Below are 22,272 nucleotides of genomic sequence, written 5' to 3'. Positions count from 1 at the left end.
AGTTTCAAGTCAGAATTATTTTTATTCACAATATTTTCTATTGCAATGCAGAAATTTAATACATTTCTTTTTTTTTTAATTTGGAAGAAAAAAGTTTCAAATTCTGGCAAATATTTATTTGCAAAGAAAAAAACATAATTTTTTAATTCAAACAAATTCTGATTTTTAAGGAAATTCCCTGTTCCGAGTCTAATTATAATACTTTACGGAAATTCCTTGTCTCAAAATCTAAATTATAATTTTCGACGGAAAATCCCTGTTCCCAATCACAATTATATTTATTTAAAAAATTCCCTGTTTCAAGTCAGAATTATTTTTATTCTCAAAATTTTTTATTACAATTCAGAAATATATTAACTCTCTTTTTCTACAATTCAAAGGAGAAAAAAGTTTCAAATTCTGGCAAATTTTTATTTGCAAAAAAAAAGAGTATTTTCAAATTCAAATAAATGCTGATTTTTTACCAGGAATTTTCGAAATCAGACGAATACGAACTTGAACCGGGTTTCATTTTGTAAATTCCCGTTCCAGTAAAGTCAGAAAGATAGTCAATTCCTTTTTCTAAGCTTTGGAAGAAAAAAGTTTCATGTTCTGGCAAATATTAATTTGAAAATAACAACATAATTTTTTAATCCAAAAAAATTCTGATCCTTAAGAAAGAATGATCAAAATATTACGAATTCTAACTTTAAACAGGGAATTTTGTTTGTAAAGTGCCTTTTTATAAATCAGAATTAAAATTCCTTTTCCATTTCGAAAATTCCCTGTTCCAAGTCAAATTATAATCTTGTACGGAAAGTCCTTATCTCAAAGTCTAAATTATAATTCTCGGCGGAAAATCCCTGTTCCAAATCACAATTATATTTATATAAAAAAATTCCCTGTTCCAAGTCAGATTTATTTTTATTCTCAAAATTTTTTATTACAATTTAGAAAGATATTAACTCTCTTTTTATAAAATTCAAACAAGAAAAAAGTTTCAAATTCTGGCACATTTTTATTTGGAGAAAAAATAATTCTTAAATTTGAATGGAAACTTTGGAAAATAATTTCAATTCTGAAGTATGGGAAGGAAATTGAAAAAAAAATCCTTATTCAGATTCAGAATTATAACTCTTTATCAAAATTCTTTGTTTCAAATCAGAATTGTAATTCTAATGCGAAATTCCCTATTTCAAGTGAAAATAATTACTACTTTTAATTTGCATATTTTCCGGTCAAGTAGAAACCCTGTGATTAATTGAAAACTATAAATTTTCAATACAAAATTGTTCATATATGAATTGTTTGAATAGGAAATAGTTCATAGTATACTCTTTCAATTAAAAATATTTCATAAGCGTCTTAAATTTAAAATTGTTTGATTTTAAACTTCGATACATTTCAAATCTATTTGATTTTCTATAAAAATTAGTCAATTGGAAGAAAACTGAAATCTTATTAAAGAGAGAAAACAGATTTTATTGGGCGAGTTATCTCCTAGTTAAAGCTGAATGGTCGAGAACGTTTTCGATTAAAATCGAACTTGCGACTATCGATTAAAATCGATTATCTGCACCAATGAGCATCAGCCTTATTTATAAAGCGATAAATCGTCACCAAAATCCGTTTTTCTCTCGCTACAATGTCCAGAATTTGGATAAACTGAAAATAAAAAAAAAAATGCCTAAATTCGAAATTATGTAGCCTTCGATGAGCGCATAGACTAGCGATCGGCAATGCGATAATATCAACGCACTGTCAGGGATCCATCCCGTTCTTAACGTATGTACACGTGAAAAACAGTAACGCATTACGTAAGTAACGGCAACATAAAACGTAACAGTCCTTCTAGTTAAATAATAATAGTTCATTTCATGTAAAATGTATAAGAAACGTGAGGGAAGTTATGACACAGATGCTTCCGATCGAAACGAGTTGGTGAAATAGTGTGTGCCTGATAAAAATACTTATTGTAACTTTCATCCGCTTTGCCGTTTTGTGCTTTCGGCAAGCCCTAAATAGTTCTTCGGTAGGCAGATGCTCTGCAGTACAGATACTTTTCTTTTTTTTCAAACACGCGAACATTATACATTTTTACTCTGTTGCATTTTGTGACGATTGACAAGACTCCATCTCTAAATGGAACACGTGCAATTCTACCGGCACTGCTGTCAGAAGTTAAACGATTGTTTTGTGATTAGAAATTAATTCCCTATACCACGGTTCGATTTTCCAATACTGGAATCGTTTTTCTTTTCGGAGTCTGACAGCATTGCGCAGTTGACATTCCAAGAGCTGCTGCTACACCGCTAACTTTCCCTATTCACAATCACAACCTATCTTCAAAGAGTCCTAAACCAATACTTTAAGCGGATTATATTACAGTTGAAACAATGCTTACAGTATCTTGCACAAAGTGTTTTCTCTCGATGCAGAGTTTACTTTGACGCAGTAAGATAGCGTTTCACTTTGTCAAAAGGATCCAAGTCCTCTGTATTGTGTCTCGCGACACGTCTGCTGTTCAGGATTGGTTAGAGCGCAGCAGTGTTGGAGTTATCGACTAGAGGAGAAAGAGGCCCGAGTTTCCCCCGGCCACTACTTATTCTATCCGTGTCGTATTGAACGTCTAGCGAGAGGCCTGAAACGAGCAAAAAAGGGGGAGAAAAATATTAATTATTTGATGTTCCAGATACAGCCTAAATATATATTTCGGGGAAAGTGAAGCTCAACGGGAAAATTTGACAAGGTCTGTCAGCGAAACTTTTTAGTTTGAATTTAATTTAAGTTAAATAGGATGTCTACTCAAATCCTGGACAATAATTCACTGACAGTTCCGGGTTTTCTCTAGGTATTTCAAGATTTTTCGATGTATCATTTTTCATAGTATGGAGCCAATAACATATTTCGCATTTTTTTTTAATAACTGACTCGGAATATTGATACAGTTTTACGAGTTTATTATAAATAATATTTCTTTCGATTTCTAGGAATTCAATTAATATGTTTAATTTGGAAGACCATCGAATAATTAAATAATATTAAAAACATAGTTAATCATTTCTTGAATTTTTCTCTAAAGTCCATGAAATTTAGTCAATCAAATTTTTATTTGACCGTCTGATACTTAAAACTTAGTGCATATGTAGGAAAAATTAATCAGGGTACCTATATTACATTCAATTTAAAACAAATTAAATTTCTGACTGTTCAAGTAAAAATATTGCATTTTCAACAAGATAGATGAATTTTTAACTAAGAAATATAAATTTTCACTATAAATGAAACAGTTAAATTTTCATTAAAAAAAAATTAATTCCTAGTCAAAGTGATGAGTTTTAGGCTCAAACGATAAATCTTCAACTCGAATGGTTGATTTTTAAAATAAAAAAGATGATTTTTAAACTAAAGTGATGAATCTTTAACTGGAATAGTTGAATTTTTCAAGCAAGAAGAATAATTTCCACCACAAAAAAATTTACAACAAAAAACATCAATTTTCAACTAAAAAAATATCAATTTTCAACCAAAAACTGAATAGTTACATTTTCAGTTAGAACAATCCTAAACCAAAAAAATCAATTTTCAGCAAAAAAGATGGAATATTAAATTGGAATAATTGAATTTGCAACCAAAAAGATGAATAGTTAATAGTTAAAATTAAAATTTAAAAATGTCAGTTTTCAACCAAAATTGGAACTGAAATGATGAATTTTCACTTGGAATAGTTGAATTTTAAACAAAGAAATATTAAATTTGAACTAAAATGATGAATATTTAACTGGAATAGTTACATTTTTAACCAAAAAGACTAATTTTTAATCAAGGAGATGAATTTTCATACAAAAAGATTAATTTTCTACCAAAAAATACGATTTTTCAACAAAGTACCTGAATATTCGAAGAAAAAGTTGCATTTTGTACTAAAACAGATTATTTTTCAACAAAAAATTTAACAGTTAAATTTTCGAAAAAAAAAACTTAACTTGAAATAAACTGAAAAATCTTTAACTAAAATGATGAATTTTTAGCTGAAATAATTGAATGTTAAACAAAAAAGATGAATGTTTAACCAGAATAGTTGAATTTTCAACTAGAAATATAAAGTTTAAAAAAAATTAATTTCAACCAAAAAAGACAAATTTTGGACAGAATGCATGACATTTGAATTGATTAGAAAGATTTTCAAACAAAAATTAAATAGTTAAATAATCAGTTAAAAAAATTAATTTTCAATCAGACTAATGAATTTTCAACTAAAATTAGGAACCTTCATCTGAAATAGTTTCATTTTATGAAAAAAAGATTAATTTTTAACTAAAATGATGAATTTTTAGCTGATTTTGAATTTTCAACCAAAAAGATTAATTAATTTCCAGCAAAAATTCTGATATTTTCAATTAGAATAGTTTAATTTTCAGTTTAAAAAAGTAATTTTCCACCAAAAAGGAAAACTGATAAAAAAGAAAGTAATAAATTTTCAACTAAACTGATTAATCTTTAACTGGAATAGATGAATTTTTAAGCCATCCATTGTCTAACTAGAAAATTACTTTTCAAATAAAGGTTAATTTTCTAACAAAAAAGGACGATTTTTCAACAAAATACATTACTTTTCAGCGAAGTAGTTGAATTTAAACTAAAGCAAATCAGTTTTCAACCAAAAATGGTAAAGTTCAATTTTCAGCCAAAAAAAATTAATTTTTGAACAAAATGATGAATTTTCAACTAAAATAGTTGAAGTTTCAATCAAAAAGATACGTTTGCAATCAAGAAGCTTAATTTCTGCCAAAAAGACGACTTTTCAACTAAAAAACATAAGTTTTCAACTAAAAATTGAATAGTTACATTTTTAATTTTAAAAATTTCATATTTGACCAAGGAGATAAATTTTCAACTAAAATGATCGAATGTTCAACTAAAATAGTTACATATACAGAAAAAATTAATTTGTGACCAAAATAAAAATTAATTTTCAATGAAACAGCTCATTTTTTAACTAGAGATGAAATTTTAATTAATATGAATGTTTAACCAACAAATTAATATAATTATTTAAATTTTCATTCCAAAAAAGATGATTTCTGAAAGAAAAAGTTCAAATTTCAACCTAAAAAGATTTTTATTTGTAATCAAGAAGAGTTAAATTGAACTAAAAAATACAACTTTTCAACATGAGTTGAATTTTCAACTAAGAAAGATTTTTCAGGGGAGAGAAAAAATTGCTAATAAATTGTTCAATTTTCAAGAAAAAATACGAAATTTCAACCAAGAATAACTTTCTACCAAACAGAAGACATTTTCAACAAAATATATGTTTTTTCAACCAGATACTTGAATTTTCAACTAAAGACAATAATTTTTCAACCAAAAATAGAATCATTAAAATTCCAGTTGAGAAAATTATCTACAAAACAAAAAATTTCATAAAATTAGTTAAATATATATTCACTGACAATTCCAGGTTTACCAGATCATAATTCTTTTCGTATTAATCTAATAAATATAAAAATGCTATTCCAATTTTTCGAAAATTCTCTGAAAAAAATCAGAATAACAATTTTTTCCAAAAATTCTCTAATACAATTCAGAATTATCCCGTTCCAAGTTAAAAGTTATAATGCTTTTGGAAAATTCCCTAAACCCTAAACAGAAATCTGTTCGAAAATCTCATGTTCAATGCTAGAATTTTAGTTCTTTTCTCAGAAATATAAATCTTTTCAAAAATTCCTTGTTTCAAGTCGAAACTGCCATTTTTTAAAGAAAATTCACTGTTCCAAGTCAGAATTATAATTAATTTGGACAATTTCTCGTTCCAGATCTGATTTATGATTTTTTTTTCGAAAATTGATAAAATTACGAATTATAATTTTTTTCCAAAATTCACTGTAAAAGTCAGAATTATACTTCATTATATTTCTTTTTTTTAATCCAATTGTAACTCAGAATTATAATTCTTTTGGAGAATTTCCTAAAAAAAAAAAACCTAAAAATTATCATTCTCTTCAAAAAATCCCTGTTTAAAGACAAAACTATAATAACTCTTTTTAAAAAATTCTGTTAACATAATTACAGTTTTCATAATTTTATTTAAAAACGTAAATTTTTCCTCTCCGATTAAGAAATATATAGGTATATTTACAATTTTTAGTAATAAAATATCAAAACACTTTTAATATTTATTTTAGTACAATCGAATGAAAAATGTTGATTCAGTTTTAAACTATTCAAATAAAATAAAAAAGATGTTTGAATAGAAGCTTTTAGCGAATTCTTGTATGCCATTCAATCCCTAACGAACTTTTTAATTAGAGGCCTCGCAGTTGCACAAGCTTTTAAGAATTTAAAGATGACAGAAACGTGTTTAACTAAAAAAAAGAAAGAAAAAAAAACACGAAAAAAGAAATAAGGACTAAGCTTTGGGGCCTGAAAATAATAATTCGTTTCGAATCGAAGAGCCTAAAGGCGATAGCGTGAAATGGAAATAAGAAAACTAAACGGCTAAATTAAACCAGGCCTCACAGTCCCTATGGGATTTAATATAGGGACCAGAGGGTACTTTTTGTAACGCTCATAGAGTACATTTTTCGTGCTCAAATGGTAATAAATTCAAGAAAAAATCAGAAGACTTCCAAAAAATTCAAGTTAAATTCCAAAGAATTCAAATATATTCAAAATTACTTAAGAAATATGGAAAAACTTTTAAAAATTAAAAAATCCATTGAATGAAATAAAATTGAGTGAATTTAGAAGAATTCGCAAGTAACTAGCAAGAAATTATAGAAAAAAAATTTATATAAAAATATTGCAAGTACTTTGATATCCCTTCAAATTAATAAATAAAATGAAAGAATTCCTTGAAATCTTTTAAAATTTCCTAAAAAATTTTAAATCCTTTGAAATCTTTTGAAATACCTTGAAAAATGTAAAAGCTCTTAGAAATTCCTTGCAAATTTGTTTAAATACCCTAAAATCTTTAAAATCCCTCCATATTATTGAAAATTCCCTGACAATTCCAGGTTTTTTTTTACCAAAACGATATTTTAACAAAAGAGTTGAACTTAAAACTAACTAGTTTTATTTTCAACGAAAAAAAGATGACTTTTCAAACAAGAAGATTAATTTTCTACCAAAAATGACGATTTGTCAACAAAATAGATAAATTTGTAATGAATTATTTGAATTTTTAACTCAGAAAGACTAAGTTTCAATAAAATAGTTGAATTTAAAACTTAAAAAGATCCATTTTAAACCAGAAATGAAATAGGGATGATTAATGTTTAAGTTAAATAGTTGAATGTGAAACCGAAAAGTTGAATTTTCAACGAAAATTATGGAATATTCAACCAAATAGATAAATTGATTAATAAAATTATGAATATTTATTAGGAATACTTGAAATACTGATAGTAATAATAATAATTAGAATATAGATGCATTTTCAAACAAGAAGAATAATTTTCTAGAAAAAAAGATTTTTTAACAAAAAACATAAACCATAAAATAGTCGAATTTTGAATTAAAAGAGGCAAATTTTCAAACAAATAGTTGAATTTTTAATTTAAAAAGATCAATTTCCAACAAAAAATTGATTAGTTACATTTTCAGTAAAAAAAAACTTAACCGAACTAATGAATTTTTAAATAAAATAATAAATCATCAACTGAAATAGTTGAATTTTGAAACCAAAAAGATAAATTTTCAATTGAAATGATGAACCTTCAACAAAAAAACTAGTTTTTAATAAAAGGGTTTAACTTTTAACCAAGTAATAAAATTTGAATTAAAAAAAAAAAAGATGAATTCTGACCGAAAAATGTAGAAGTTGATATTTCAATCAAACAATATTTCGATTTTTAATTAAAAACCGTTTAATTCAACAAAAAAAAACGACTTGTCAACATGTGTTCAATTTTTAACTGAAAAATATTTTTCTGTCAAGGGAGAGAACTTATTGCAAAAAACTGGTAAATTTCCAACAAAATAGATGCAGTTTCAACGAGATACTTAGGTTGTTTAACTAAAAATAAAATCTTCTAATTTGCCGTAATATAAAGCTATTTTCAGAAATAAAGAATAATCCTTATTGATTTTTATATTGCAATTCAAACCAAAAATTAAGCACGCTTGCAAAAAAAATTTCTGACTCAATCAATAAAGATACATTTTGTACCAAAAACAATACGGTGCAATTTCCAAACAAAAATAAAATAGTTTAATTTTCAACAAAAATGATGAGTTTTGAAACAAGCAGATTAAGTTTCTACTTTAAAGAGAAATTTTCAAAAAAATGTAGAAATTTCAAACTAAATATTTGAAGCTCTAACTAAAAAAGGTAAATCTTCTACTAAAAGAAAATGAATTTTTAACAAAAGTGTTAAATTTTTAACTAAAAATACATTTTTAACTAAAGAAGAAAACATTTTCAATCTAAAATGGACCAGTTCAATTTTCATCAAAAGTAATTAATTTCTAATCAAATAAAAACGATGAATTTTAAATGAAATACTTAATTTTTAAATTCAAAAATTAATTTTCAAAAAACAAAATTTTTTATTAAAAAAGCTCATTTTTAATCTTAAGAAATTAATTTGCAACTAAAAAAAACTTGTAACCAAAAATCAAATAGTTTACTTTTGAGTTTAAAACAATCAATTTGAACAAATAAAAAAGAGGTTTGAACGCGATACTTAAATTTTCAACCAAAAATAATGAATTTTCAATCAAGATTAACTTCCTATCAAAAAGTCTAGTTTTTAACTAAAAAATTAATTTTTATAAAAAAATATATTTTTAGCAAAGTAAATAAATTTTTACGAAAGCAGTTAAATTTGTAACCAAAGAAATGAATTTTTAACCAAAATAAATGAATTTGCAAAAAAAAAAGAATAATTTTCTAAAAAAAGGAAATTTTCAAACACGTAGTTGAATTTCCAACCGAAAAATATTTTTGCAATCAAAAAGAGTCATTGTCAAGCATCATGATTAATTTCTAATTAGAAGAAACAAATTTCTAATTAGAAGAAACAAATTTTCAATAAATTATATGAATTTTCTTCCAAATGGTACATTTTTTAACTAAAAGAGGCGATTTTTTAACCAAAAACGGACAAGTTAAATTTTCAGTTAATCAATTTTTAATGAAAAAAACTGATTTTCATCAAAATAGTTTATTTTAAACCGAAGATATGAATCTTCAACAAATAACGTAAAATATAATAGTCGATATTTCCAGCAATAAAATATTTTTAATTAAGAGCCCTTGAATTCAATCAAAAAGGACGAATTTTCAACAGACCATTTAATTTTTCAAATAAAAGATTTGTTTTTAATCAAAAATGAAACAAAATAAAAGATACATTTTCAACTAAAGAGAAGAAACTATAACCGATAAAATTTTTATCCCAAAAAGTTGAATTCAATAAAAAAATAAATAAAAAAAGAAGATTTAAGATAATTCAGGGTACATTAATAAGAATTCCGGGTGAATTTAAAAAATATTAAATCACTTGAAATCTTTGAAACCGTAATACTTTATAACTAAAAGACATGTTTAAGAAAAATAAAGCTGGATTTAAAAAGCAATCAAGTGAATTGAAAACCATTGAAAAATATAAAAAATGCATTGAATTTAGTAAGTTTGAAACGAGTTTCGAAAAATTAAAAAGGCATTCAAAAGAATTTGATGAAATGTCTAAGAATTGAGGCGAGTTTACAAGACATCAAGATGAATTAAAGAAGACATTTTTTTTATCCATTGATTGAGAAAAATTGAGCGAATATAAAAGAATTTAAAAGAATGCAAAAAAAATCAAGATAAACTAATAAGAATTCAGAACAAACTCGAAATAAAAATTGCAATAAATTTTTGAAAATCTCTTGAAACACTTGAAACACTACGAAATCCCTCACACTTCTTGTCAAATCAGTAGAAAATTTCTTTGTAATTTTTTTAAATAACCTCAAATATTTCAAATCCCTTCAAATCTTCTGAAAGCCTACAAAATAACTCCCTTCGCGTGAATAAATTCTTTGAAATACACTAAAATATAATAAAAACTCGCGATAATCTATATTATTTGAAATCCTGGAAAATGTGTTAAAATTTTTTAAGAGCTTTAAAATATCTTAAAATCATTGAAATCCTCGGAAATCTTATAAAATCATGTGAAAATCTTTTAAAATATCTATAACTTCCGAAATTCCAGAACATTTTTTAGCTTAAAATATTTCAAGCTCTTTGAAACCCCTTCAAAATAATAAAATTAATAGAAAATTTCTTGAAATCTTTTAAAATTACCCTGAATTAAAAAAAATCTTTTAAAATATTGAAATCTTTTAAAATTACCCTGAATTTTAAAAAATCTTTTAAAATATTGAAATCTATTAATAATTTCTCGGAATCTTTAAAAATACCCAGGAATTTCCGAATTTCTCAGCTTTTTGTAAATCTAATATTCAAAAAACGCGATAATATGTTACAAATAATTCCGGGTTTCATTATATTGTACAGAATTCGTCAGAGAATAAGAATCAATAATAAATTTTGTGGTTGAATAATTTTAAGCCACTTTTATGGGTCCCCAAAGAAAACCCCATAAGTGACAAATTTGAATTTTACGTAATATTTCGGTTTATTGACGCTTTTTAAACGTTTTTTACAAATAAATAATCATTAATTGGTAATTTAAGAATAACCAGTCATTCTTTAACTAATATTTAATTCTTTAAAAAATTTTAATTTGTTTAAATATTGTTTTTTCTTCTTCAGTTAACTCGCGAAATTAAATTATTTTCTAGACTTGATTAGTTATTTAATCAACGATAACAATGCAATAATTTGTTTAAATAATTTTACAATTATTTACTTCTTTTTTTCAAGTAAATTCTTTACCTATAATTGTTTAAATTTTTAAGAGAATTCATAATAAAAAATGGTTACTTGAAAACGTAAAATTTGTCAAAAATAAAAATGAGAAGCTTTTTAATAATCATGAACAATTTTTAAAGAAATGATTTAGGTTTCATTTTAAAAGAATAATATTAAGTTTTTAAGATTTCAAAATTTGGGGTATAAGAATATGGAAGACTTTGGGACAATTTTTTTAATATTTCAGGATTTACAAATTTTTTAGGTAAACTGAATTTTTCAAAGTGTACAATGAATGAAAAAAAGTTTTCAATATTCATGGGCAAGTTTAAAAATTAGTCTTTTGTTAGGCACATCAAGAGAAAATTAAAAAAAGAGTTTAAAAAATTTTAAAAATATTTCCTAAAATTTGTATAAGTAATGTAAAAGATTTTTAAGCATAAGTAAAGAAGAACTTATAAAAATTTTTTAAAGAATTTTCTAAAGTTTCACGAAAATTAAAGATATTTCTTCAGGTTCCTAGGAAAAATTAAAATAATTTTTTATTTCGAAAAATTAATTTTAAGAGATTATATCAAAAGTTTTAAAAAAAGTTTTAAAAAATAAAAACAAATAAAAAATCGAGTAAATTAAAAAAATATTTAGCAGAATTGAAGATTCAAAATGAATTCTAAATTTTAAAAGATTTTTAGAAATGTGGATTTTTAAAGATTTCTAAACTAAACTTTAGGAGCTTCAAAGTCATTGGGATATTTTCAAAGAGAATAAACAAATTCTCTTAAAATTTCGGGGAAAAATTAGAAGATTAAAAAAACCTTTCTTTTTTTAATTTTTGAATGATAGTTGAACATTTTGAGAAAAATTCGAGACAGTTAAAAATATTTTCAGGAATTTAAGAGGTTTAAATAAATTAGAAATATTTGAAAACTGGGAAACATTTCCGAAAATTTAACAAATATTTGTTGATTCCTTCCCAATCTTCTAGATTATTTTCTGACACATCTGAAATATTAAAAAACCTTTTTTTTTAATTTTCTCAAGAATCTTATGAAAATTATATTAATTCTTATATTTATATGAATTTAAAAACAAACTGATAATACTTATTTTCTTGTTCTCAATTCTCTGAATTTAATATCAACATGGATTTATCATAACACTTCGAAAAATAATTTCCGATTAATTTGAGTGTTGCTAAAGATTTATGCTTTATCATATTCTTTTTTTGAAATATATAGATATAATAATTATATTTATTATATAGTGGCATTGTACAAATAAATGATATTATTATTCCTGAAATTTAAATTTGCCGAAAATACTGAATAAATGATTAATTAATGAATAATTAAATTGTTTGCCTTATTTATAATTTTATAAATAGCTCATAAAATAATAATCAATTAACTATGTTCAGCAGTTCTGAATTTCGGGAATTGAAATATTTGTGGGAATTTAATAATTCCTTATTTTATAAGTCGGCCTCGAAGTCGGTGAATTCTAGTTTCAGATATTTTTAAATTCGGGGTATTATTTTCTGTCAATTCAAAATATCGTTATTTGAAATTTGAGAAATTTTATAATTCAGTAATAATATATATTTTCGGCAGTTTCAGTTTTAAATAAAAAATAGAATACTTAAATTTTCATTTAAATTAATTAATTATCTACCAGGAAAAAGCAAATTTTGAAATAAATTGATGAATTTTCAATTAAAATTATAAATCTTTACCTGAAATAGATAAATTTTGAATCAAAAAGATGAATTTTTAACAAAAGAGTTTTACTTCCAAACCAAGTAGTTTTATTTTGAACGAAAAAACATGAATTTTCAATTAAATACATGAATGTTTAACGATATGGTCGAATGTTTAACTCAAAAAAGAGAAATTTACAACCAAGTAGTTGAATTTAAAACTAAAAAATATCCGTTTTTAACCACAAATGGAATTGTTAAATTTTTAACAACAAAAAACCAATTTTCAACAAAAGAAAACCAAATTTTTAACAAAATAGCTCAATTTTCTATCAAATGTGATGAATTTTCATTATCTGTAACTATAATGATGAATCTTTAACTGAAATAGATGAATTTTCAAATAAAATTATGAATATTTTATTGATAAATTATGAATCATTTTCGATCAGAAAGACGGTTTGTTAACAAAATATATGAATTTTCAACGAATTAGTTACATTTTTTGGTAAAAAAGACAAATTTTTAACCAAATACTTGAATTTTGAACTAAAAAATATAAATTTTCAGCCTAAAATGGAAAAGTAAAATTTGCAATTAAAACAAAATAATTTATTTTCAACCAAACAAATGAATTTTGAACCAAAAAGATGAATATTTAACTCTAATAGTTGAATTTTTCAACCAAAAAGATTAATTGCTACCAAAAATATGAATTTTCAATAATAAACATGAATTCTAAATTAAAAAGAATAAGTGTCAACAAAAAATTGAAAAGTAAAATTTTCAGTTAAAAAACTAATGTTCAAGCAAAATAAATGAATTTTAAAGTAAAATGATGGAACATAAAATAGGAATAGTTACATTTTCAGTTGAAAAAAAAAATAATTTTCAACTTAAAGAAAACTCATTTTTTTAAATAGTTAAATTTTCAAACAAAGTGATGAATTTTCAAATAAAATTGAGTATCTTCAACAAGAATAATTGCATTTTCAGTTTGAAAACAAAAAAAATATTTTTTAAGAAGAAAAAAAAAATTTCAAAAAAATATTTAATGTTTGGACTGTACTAATTAAATACTCATTCAAAAAAATTAACTTTCAGCCAAGGAAAAAACGAATATTCAAGAAATCATGTCAGTTTTCCACCAAAAAGATGAATTTTCCATTAAAATGATAAACCTTCAACAACAAAAATCAGTTTTTTAACAAAATGGTTTAAATTTTAACGAAATAATAACATTTTCATCCCCAAAAAGATGAATTCTGAACGAACAATGTAGTAGATGATATTTCAATAAAAAAGATTTTAATTTCAATCAAAAACAGTTTAATTCGACCAAAAAAGACGACTTCTCAACATGAATTAAATTTTTAGCCATGAAAAATTTATTTGTCAAGAGAGAGTGTATATTGTCAAGAAACTAGTAAATTTCCAACAAAACACATCCAGTTTCAACGACATACTTGAATTTTCAACTAAAAACGATCAATTTTTAAGAAAAAATTACATAGTCAAATTTTCGTTAAAAAAATTAATTTCAATCAGAAAGAAAACGAGTTTTCAACCAAATGCTTACATAAATTAATATACAGCTATTTTTACAGGGTGGCCGTTTTAATCGACGAAATAAACTCCCGGCCATTTCCCGGGTTTTCCCGGTTCGCAAACATTTTTCACGGTCAATGAAATTAAAAAGGAACACTAAAGCTAAAAAAATTTCCACTTTAGGTAATAAAAACTGAGCTTTAAATGAAAGCACTCAAAGTAGAACTGTTAAATTTTGAACTTTTAAAATTGAAATTAAAATTTTTTTAATTAACAAATTTTGTATTCAAGGGCTCAATAATTTACGCGTATAAAATTGAATGTACTAACATTTTTCAATATAAAGAATATCAATCCACGTTATCATTTTCAATGCTCTAAATTAAAAAATCAATGAATGAAATTTAAAATTTTCAAAATAATATAATTTTAAAGAATTTTAAGCTAGAAACATTAACTATTGAAAAATTGAAAAAATGATAAGTGAACATTTAAAATAATTTTGGAAATTTTTTTAGAACTTCTAAATATCTGTTAAAATGAATGGAATTTTTTCTAAAATTTTCAGAAAATCCTGCAAATTTTAGAAAATTTCTTTACGATTTGGATGTATAAATAACAATTGAACATTTATTATTTGTATACGAAATTTGAGTAATTTTAAGAGATATGTAGAAGTTTTGAAGAGATTCAAACTTAATGTAAAACTTGAAATGATAGCCTAATATAAAACAAAATGTAGATTTTCGCAGATTTTAAACAAAAAAATTTAGGTTCTTTTCAAGAATTATGAAAGGTTTTAAAAGAATAAAAACGCTTTCTTAAGATTCACAGAAAAATTAAAAATAATTTTTTATTTTGAAAAATCATTTTAAGAGAATATTTAAAAAGTTTTTCAAATATTTAAACAAAATTTTCAAAAAAGATTCTAGAAGATTTTAAGAAAACTTTCTAAAATTTTCATGATCATTTTTTATCTTTTTAAAACTACTAAATATCTCTTAAAATTATAAAAATTTTTTATACAAATGTTCATTTGTAAATTATACATACAAATTTAAAATTTTCATTTAAAAATTAAGCATTTTTCAAATAGAACAATTAAAATTGTAAAGTTCAAAGTTTAAAGTCTCTTCGAAATTTTAACGATTCCAGGTTTTCTATGTCAAATGATTCAGTTATAGATTCTTTACTTTTAAATATTTAGTTTCAATTTACTTGTCTTAAATACAAATTCAAATATTGCTAAATATTTAATAATTAATAATTGAAAATTTGAAATTGAATCGGTTAAAAATGAAATATTTTAAACTGAAACAACATTTTAAATTTAATAAAATCCTTTAATTAAGAATATATTATTATGAAGTTATTTTTGAGTTAAAAATAGATTATAAACTTTCAGTCACACGTTCACATTTCTTTAATGACTAAGACTTTCAAATTGAAACCGTTTAAGTTTTAACGTAAAAATGTAAAAATTCTTAAATTTTGAACTGATTTAAAATCGTTTTGTCAAATCGTTTTTGTTCAGTTTTTTATTACTTAAAGTACAGATAAATTACAAAAATGTATTTATTTATTAAATTAAAATGTTTTTCACCCAACATTTTCAACATAAAAGGGTTTTATTTTTTCAAGTCTTTAAGAAAGCATTTAAAAATTCTTTAAATTAAAAATGTAACCTTAAAAATAAAAATTTTAAACGGAAAATGTTTAAAGTAAGAAATTTTTAATTACGAATTGTAAGCTAAATAATAGCATAATTGAAAAACATAACAATTCCACTAATTATTTAAAAACCGCTGAAATCGAACGTGGACAGATTTTTCTTTCACAAATTTGTAAAATTCCCGGTCAAAAAAAAATGACTCTCATTTCCCGGTCTCTAAAATTTTTTGGCCACTTCCCGGTTTGCCGGTCCAGCGACCACCCTGTTTCACAAATGAAAAATCATTTTTATTGAATTTTATATTGCAATTAAAAAAAAAAAAGTACACTTGCGAAAAAATTTCCTAACTTAAAAAAAAAACCCTGAAATTTCTAGGGTTTTCCAGGTATGGTAGACAACCCTGTGGAAAAGCTTGAATCTTATCATAAATTTGGTGACAGTGTTCCATCATTGGCTGCAAATGCGGTGCCATATATTGAAATATTGAAAAAAGGGTACTTTAGGAGCATAGGGGGAAATATCGGGTGAAATGGGGGGGTTAGTCGGTCTGTGAGGCCTGTAAAACCCACCACCAATCATGTCCTTTTTGTTTTGAATAGTGGTAAGCTGTAACGTACATTTTTGATATGCGTATTTACCGGAAGGCCTCCGGGAGGTAGAAGAGTGGTGAATTTGTCCCGTTAACATTGGATTCGTCTCGGGTATAAATGTCGCAACTAGAAGAGCACAAATCACCAGTAACGCGCCAAAGACGAATGGAGGTCCTGGCACCAGCTGCAAAAAAGAATTTACACTCTTCAATTTGACATGAGACAGAGTATCTTTGATGTTTGAAATTTAAGTTTGAATTGGTCAAAGCGAACCTGGGGAACGATATCCAGATGCTGATTGGCAGTTCCCGTTCGATTGTTCTCTATCAAGAGAGGAGGTTTCAGGGGCAATGTGGGCGTGTCGTCGTTGAGATCGACGTGGAAAAGGTAGAAAATTATGCCAAACATCGCGGGGCCCAAACCGTTGCAGAGTCCACGCATTCCGGTCACCATTCCTTGCACCAAGCCCTGCTTGTCAGCGTCGGAATGCATGGATACAAATGCAGAAATTGCTGGATATGTTATACTTGAAATAGAAGCCAGAACGCCTGCAGCCCACATCATCCTGTTGGAAGAAAAGAAAAATTTCCAAGCTGTAATCGTTTTCAAACTGAGTTTACTTATGTTTATATTTGATGAAAAACGCAAGCATTTATTTTATATAATATCTCGTTCATTTCTAAACATCCTTTAACAGAATAGAGCAAAAAATAGAAGAAGAAAAAATAAATAAATTTTCAAATAAAATTATGAATCTTCAACTGGAATAGTGGAATTTTAAACCAAAAATTTGAATTTTTAAACAATAAGATTAATTTTATACCCAAAAAAATACAATTTTTCAATCAAATACATTAATTTTAATGAAATAGTTGAATTTTCAAATAAAGGAGATATATTTTCAACCAAATAGTTGAATTTTGAGCTAGACAAAACATATATTTTCAACAGAAAATTGAAATTGCATTTTTAGTAACAAAAAAACTCATTTTTATCTTAACTGATGGATTTCCACTAAAATTATATATCCTGAACTGGAATAGTTCAATTTTAAACAAAAAAGTGGAATTTCAACTAAAAAACATTATTTTTTAACCAAAAACTGAAAAATTAACTTTTCAGTCGAAAAATAAATGTTCTACCAAAAAAATGAAGTTTTAACTAAAATGATGGAATATTCAACTGGAATCGTATTTTCAGTCGAAGAAAAAATTATTTTCAACCAAAAAAGAAGTACATTTTCAATAGAATAGTTCAATTTTCTGTAATAAAATTCTTTTTCATAAAAAAAAACAAGTTTTCAAATAACTTATTTTTCAACCAAATAAATAAATTTTTAATTGTAATGATGAACCGTTTAATAAATAAATTTATTTATAATCTAAAAGGTAAATTTTCAACTAAAATGATTAATGTTTAACTGGAATAATGGAATTTCAAACCAAAAAATACGAATCGGCAACTAAAAAAGATAACTTTTGAACCAAAAATTGATTAGTTAAATTTGCAGTCAAAACAAGAACTTTCAACAACAACAAAAAAAGAATTTTCACTACAATTCTGGAATATTCAACTGGAATAATAATTTTAGTTTAAGAAAAAAAATTATTTTCAACAAAAAGGCACATTTTCACAATAAAATTGTTAGATTTTCTGTAACAAAATTTCTTTTCATCCAAACAAAAAACAAGTTTTAAATTAAATATCTCATTTTTCAATTAAATAAATTTTTAATTAAAATCATGAAACTTGAGTGAAAAAAATTGTTTTTTTTTTTAATTTTATTTTTCAACTAAATAAATTAATTTCTAAACCTAAAAGATGAATTTTCAACGGAAAAAGACGAATTTTTAACTAAAAAAGATCATTTTCTAAACAAAAATTGAATAATTAAATTTTCAGTCAAAAAATGAAGGTTCTACAAAACAAATTAATTTTTAATTAAAATTATGGGATATTCAACTGAAATAGTATTTTCAGTTTAAGAAAAAAATTATTTTCAACAAAAAAAGAAACACATTTTCAATAGAATAGTTGAATTTTCTATGATAAAATTCTTTTTCACAAAAAAAAACAATTTTTCTATCAAATAACTTATTTTTTAACCAATTTAATTAATTTTCAATTAAAATGACGAATCTTCAATCAAATAAATTTATTTCTAATATAAAAGATGAATTGTCAACTAAAATGATAAATATTGAACTGAAATAGTTGAATTTCTAACGAAAAAAGAGGAATATTCAACTAAAAAAGCTAACTTTTAACAAAAAACTGAATAATTAAATTTTCAGTAAAAAAATAACTTTTTTATGAAACAGTATTTTCAGTTCAAGAGAAACATGATTATCAACCAAAAAAGACACATTTTCAATAAAACGGTTAAAACTTCTGTAAAAAAAAATGTCTCTTTATCCAAATAAAAAACAAGTTTTCAATCTAATAGCTCATTTATCAACCAAAGAAATGAGTTTTTAATTAAAATGACGAATCTTGACTGAAAAAAATTAAATTTTAACAAGAGTTTATTTTTCAACCAAATAAATTTATTTCTAGACTAAAAAGATTAATTTTCCACTAAACCTATTAATATTTAACTGCAATACTTTAATTTTCAACCAAAAAGAAGAATTTTTAGACAATGTGATGAACTTTCAAAGAAAAAAATCATTTTCAACCTAAAATGTCGATTTTATACCATAAAAGTCGCTTTTTTTTAAACAATATACGTGAATTTTCAACGAAATAAATGAATTTCCAATTAAAAAAGACAAATTTACATTCTAATTGTTAAACTTTAAATTATAAAAGTTCAATTTTCAACTCAAAGTGTAACGGTTAAATTTTCAGTTAAGAAACCCAACTTTCAACCAATCTGATCAATTTTCAACTAAAATGATGAATCATTAACTGGAATTGTTGAATTTTATACCTACATAAAAGATGAGTTTTTAAACAATAAGATTAATTTTCTATTAATTTTTAACTAAAATTATGGAATAGTATTTTCATTCTAGTTAAGAAAAAAAAATATTTTCAACCAAAAAAGAAACAAATTTTCCAAAAAATGGTTAAATTTTATTTAATAAAATTCTTTTCCATGAAAAAAAAAACAAACAACTTTTCGACCAAAGAGCTCATTTTTTCAACCATATAAACTATATTTGAATTAAAATGACGAATCCTCAACGAAAAGAAATTAATTTGCAACAAAAGAGTTTATTTTTAAACCAAATAATTTTATTTCTAACCAAAAAGATGAATGTTCAACTAAAATGATGAATATTTTAACGAAATACTTGAATTTTCAAAAAAAAGGAGAATCTTTAAACAATGATATGAACTTTCAATGAAAAAAATAATTTTATACAAAAACAATCGATTTTCTACCTAAAAAGTCGTTTTTTCAAACAAAATAAATTCGTTTTTATCGAAATAAATTATGTTCTAATTCTCAAAGTGGAAAGTTTAAATTTTCAGTTGAAAAAATTAACTTTCAACCAAAATAATAAATTTTAAATTAAAATGATGAAACATCAAATGGAATAGTTAAATTTTATACATACCAAAAAACATGAATTTGGGTTGAGAATTGAACTGTTTGATAGAAAAGTCTTTCCCTTGAGATTTCAACAATTTAGTTTTAAAAAAAATTTCTTCAAATTCAACTGTTTTTTAAATCAAATTCTTCCTATTTTTGGTTGAGAATTCGACTGCTTTTTTATATTCATTTTTTTGCGTTAAAAATTCAACATTATGGCAAAATAATCACCTAATCGGTTGAAAATGAACTTTTCGTTAAAAATTAACATTTTCGAGTTGAAAATTAAACAATATTGTAGAAAATTAGTCTTTTTGACTTTAAAATTTAATACTTTGGTTAAATTTTTTTTTTTTTAGTTCAACTGTGTTGTAGAAAATTATTCATTTTATTTGAAAATGCAACAATTTTATAAGAAAATTTAATTATTCGGTTGAGGATTAAATCTTTTTGCCGAAATGCTTCTTTTTGTTTGAATTTAACTGTTTTTGATAAAAAAAATGTGTTTTGCTTGAACAATAAAATATTATTATTTTTTTTTTGGGTGAAGATTCATCATTTTTTTCGAAAATTCATCTCTTTGATTGAGAGTGCGTCTATTTTGTTGACAAGAATTTATTCCTCTATCTTCGTGAAAAATCTCCTGATTTCTCCAGTTTTCAGAGAATTTTTATCTGTGAAGCCTGCCACCTCTATAACGATGCTTTTGGTTTTTAATTGATTGAATTAAATTATTAAATAATATTGCGCTTTGTTTTCTAATGTCTTGAATTTCTGCTGAATCTCAACCCTCAAACGGTACACTGGTGCAAATTCGCACCCGGAGTTTTTTCATTTTGTTGGCATTTACGCAAACACAGCTGCAGCAGATTATCCCTACATATATTAAATATATATGTTAAATATGTGTGATATATTCTAGTTGTTTATTATATGTTCAATATATTAAATATTTAGTATTAACATTGCAAACAAACCAATTCGCACCAGTGTACCGTTTAAATATGCTCGGTTGGAGTGTACCGTTCGAGGATTTAAAAAATGAATAAAAACTTTGTAAAAAAAGTTGACAAAAGAAGAAAATTTGAGTCAAAATCATCGATTTGAGGTGTTTTAGGGGATCTTTCAAATTTTATGGGGCAAGAGGGGATCAAATGATTATTATAAGATTTAACTCACCAGGTTTGTGAGCCAAAACCGTACCACATCAGCTGCAACATTTCGAACAAAAGTCCCAGCATGATAGTGTGCTTACTGCCCAAAGTTCTCATTAGTGGACCCAGGAACATCTGGGCACCAACGCTTAAAATTCCTACTACGGCGATAAATACCGCCACCATCGCGGCTGAAAAGCCCATTGCTAATTTAAGGTAAACAAATATGCAGCTGTATTGTCCCGCTTCGGGAAGATAGCTCAGGAACACTGTGACGCACAGCATCAATATTGTGTGATCTTTTCCCACCTGTGCAATAAAAATTCATACAATTATTAGAATCAAAATATTAAAAGGGTGGCCACTATTTTTTCAACTTTTTGTCTCCCGACTTTCTCCCGGTAAATATTCGCGATTTATCCTGGATTGTAAAAAATTAACTATCTTTGCAAAACCAATAGTTTTTCTCACATATAATATCAATTGCAGAAGTCGATAAATATCAGAAAACCATTTTGCAAGAAACTGATTAACTTTAAATCATATAATAAAAAGGATAATGAAATTTTTGTGTCTAATAAATGATTAAATACTAACATGAAAATATGCAAATTTAATAATCCATTATTCAAAACAATTTTTTAATATAAGGTTTTAAATATTTTTGAAAGAATAATTCATAATTAATAATTCCGAATTGCAAGCGTCTGAAATTTAAAAAAGAATATACGAACTATTTTTGGCAATTTAATTAGATAAAGGAGTTGAATTGTATAAAAAATAATTCGAAGCTCTAAAAATGAAACAATTTTAATTTATTTTAGAGAATCACGAAAATAGCTTGATATAGATTACAGCAGGGTCAATAGGTCGGATCTACTCAGTCTTGACCCAGAACTGTCAAAATCCTTTACCTTATTTCTTGCCAATGGGAGCCCTTAAACTTGAGACCTTTATTTCTATTCGAAATTTCACGCAAAAATTGAGAATTATGAAATAAAATAATGAATGTTTCGTTTTCGTTACTTTAATATTCAGGGTGGCCGTTTTAATCGACGAAATAAATTCCCGGTCATTTCCTGGGGTTTTCCCGGTTCACAAACATTTTTTACGGTCAATGAAATTTAAAAAATGGAACACTAAAGCTACAAAATTGTCCACTTGAGGTAATAAAAAATGAGCTTTAAATGAAAGCACTCCAAGTGGAACTGTTCACTTTTGA

The 22,272-nt window shown here is 24.8% G+C and overlaps 1 protein-coding gene across 2 annotated transcripts in view; it reads right to left on the bottom strand.

Moving 5' to 3' along the window:
- Positions 1 to 1,801: 1,801 nt before the first annotated feature.
- LOC117172045 (hippocampus abundant transcript 1 protein) overlaps positions 1,802 to 22,272 on the bottom strand; it is a 51,583-nt gene continuing 31,112 nt past the window's right edge. Inside the window, exons 4-7 of one of the 2 annotated variants that reach the window (XM_033359777.1) lie at positions 21,076 to 21,359; positions 16,629 to 16,920; positions 16,383 to 16,560; positions 1,802 to 2,620 (exon numbers count right to left, since the gene is read on the bottom strand). In XM_033359777.1, the coding sequence (XP_033215668.1) occupies positions 2,514 to 2,620; positions 16,383 to 16,560; positions 16,629 to 16,920; positions 21,076 to 21,359 (861 nt within the window). In that variant the 3' untranslated portion in view covers positions 1,802 to 2,513. The remainder of the gene's footprint in view (positions 2,621 to 16,382; positions 16,561 to 16,628; positions 16,921 to 21,075; positions 21,360 to 22,272) is intronic. The other variant, XM_033359779.1, reaches the window with a different exon arrangement.

Source organism: Belonocnema kinseyi, chromosome 4 (genome assembly GCF_010883055.1).
Source record: "Belonocnema kinseyi isolate 2016_QV_RU_SX_M_011 chromosome 4, B_treatae_v1, whole genome shotgun sequence".
NCBI lineage: Eukaryota > Metazoa > Arthropoda > Insecta > Hymenoptera > Cynipidae > Belonocnema > Belonocnema kinseyi.
This window is presented reverse-complemented; position numbering and strand designations above follow the sequence as displayed.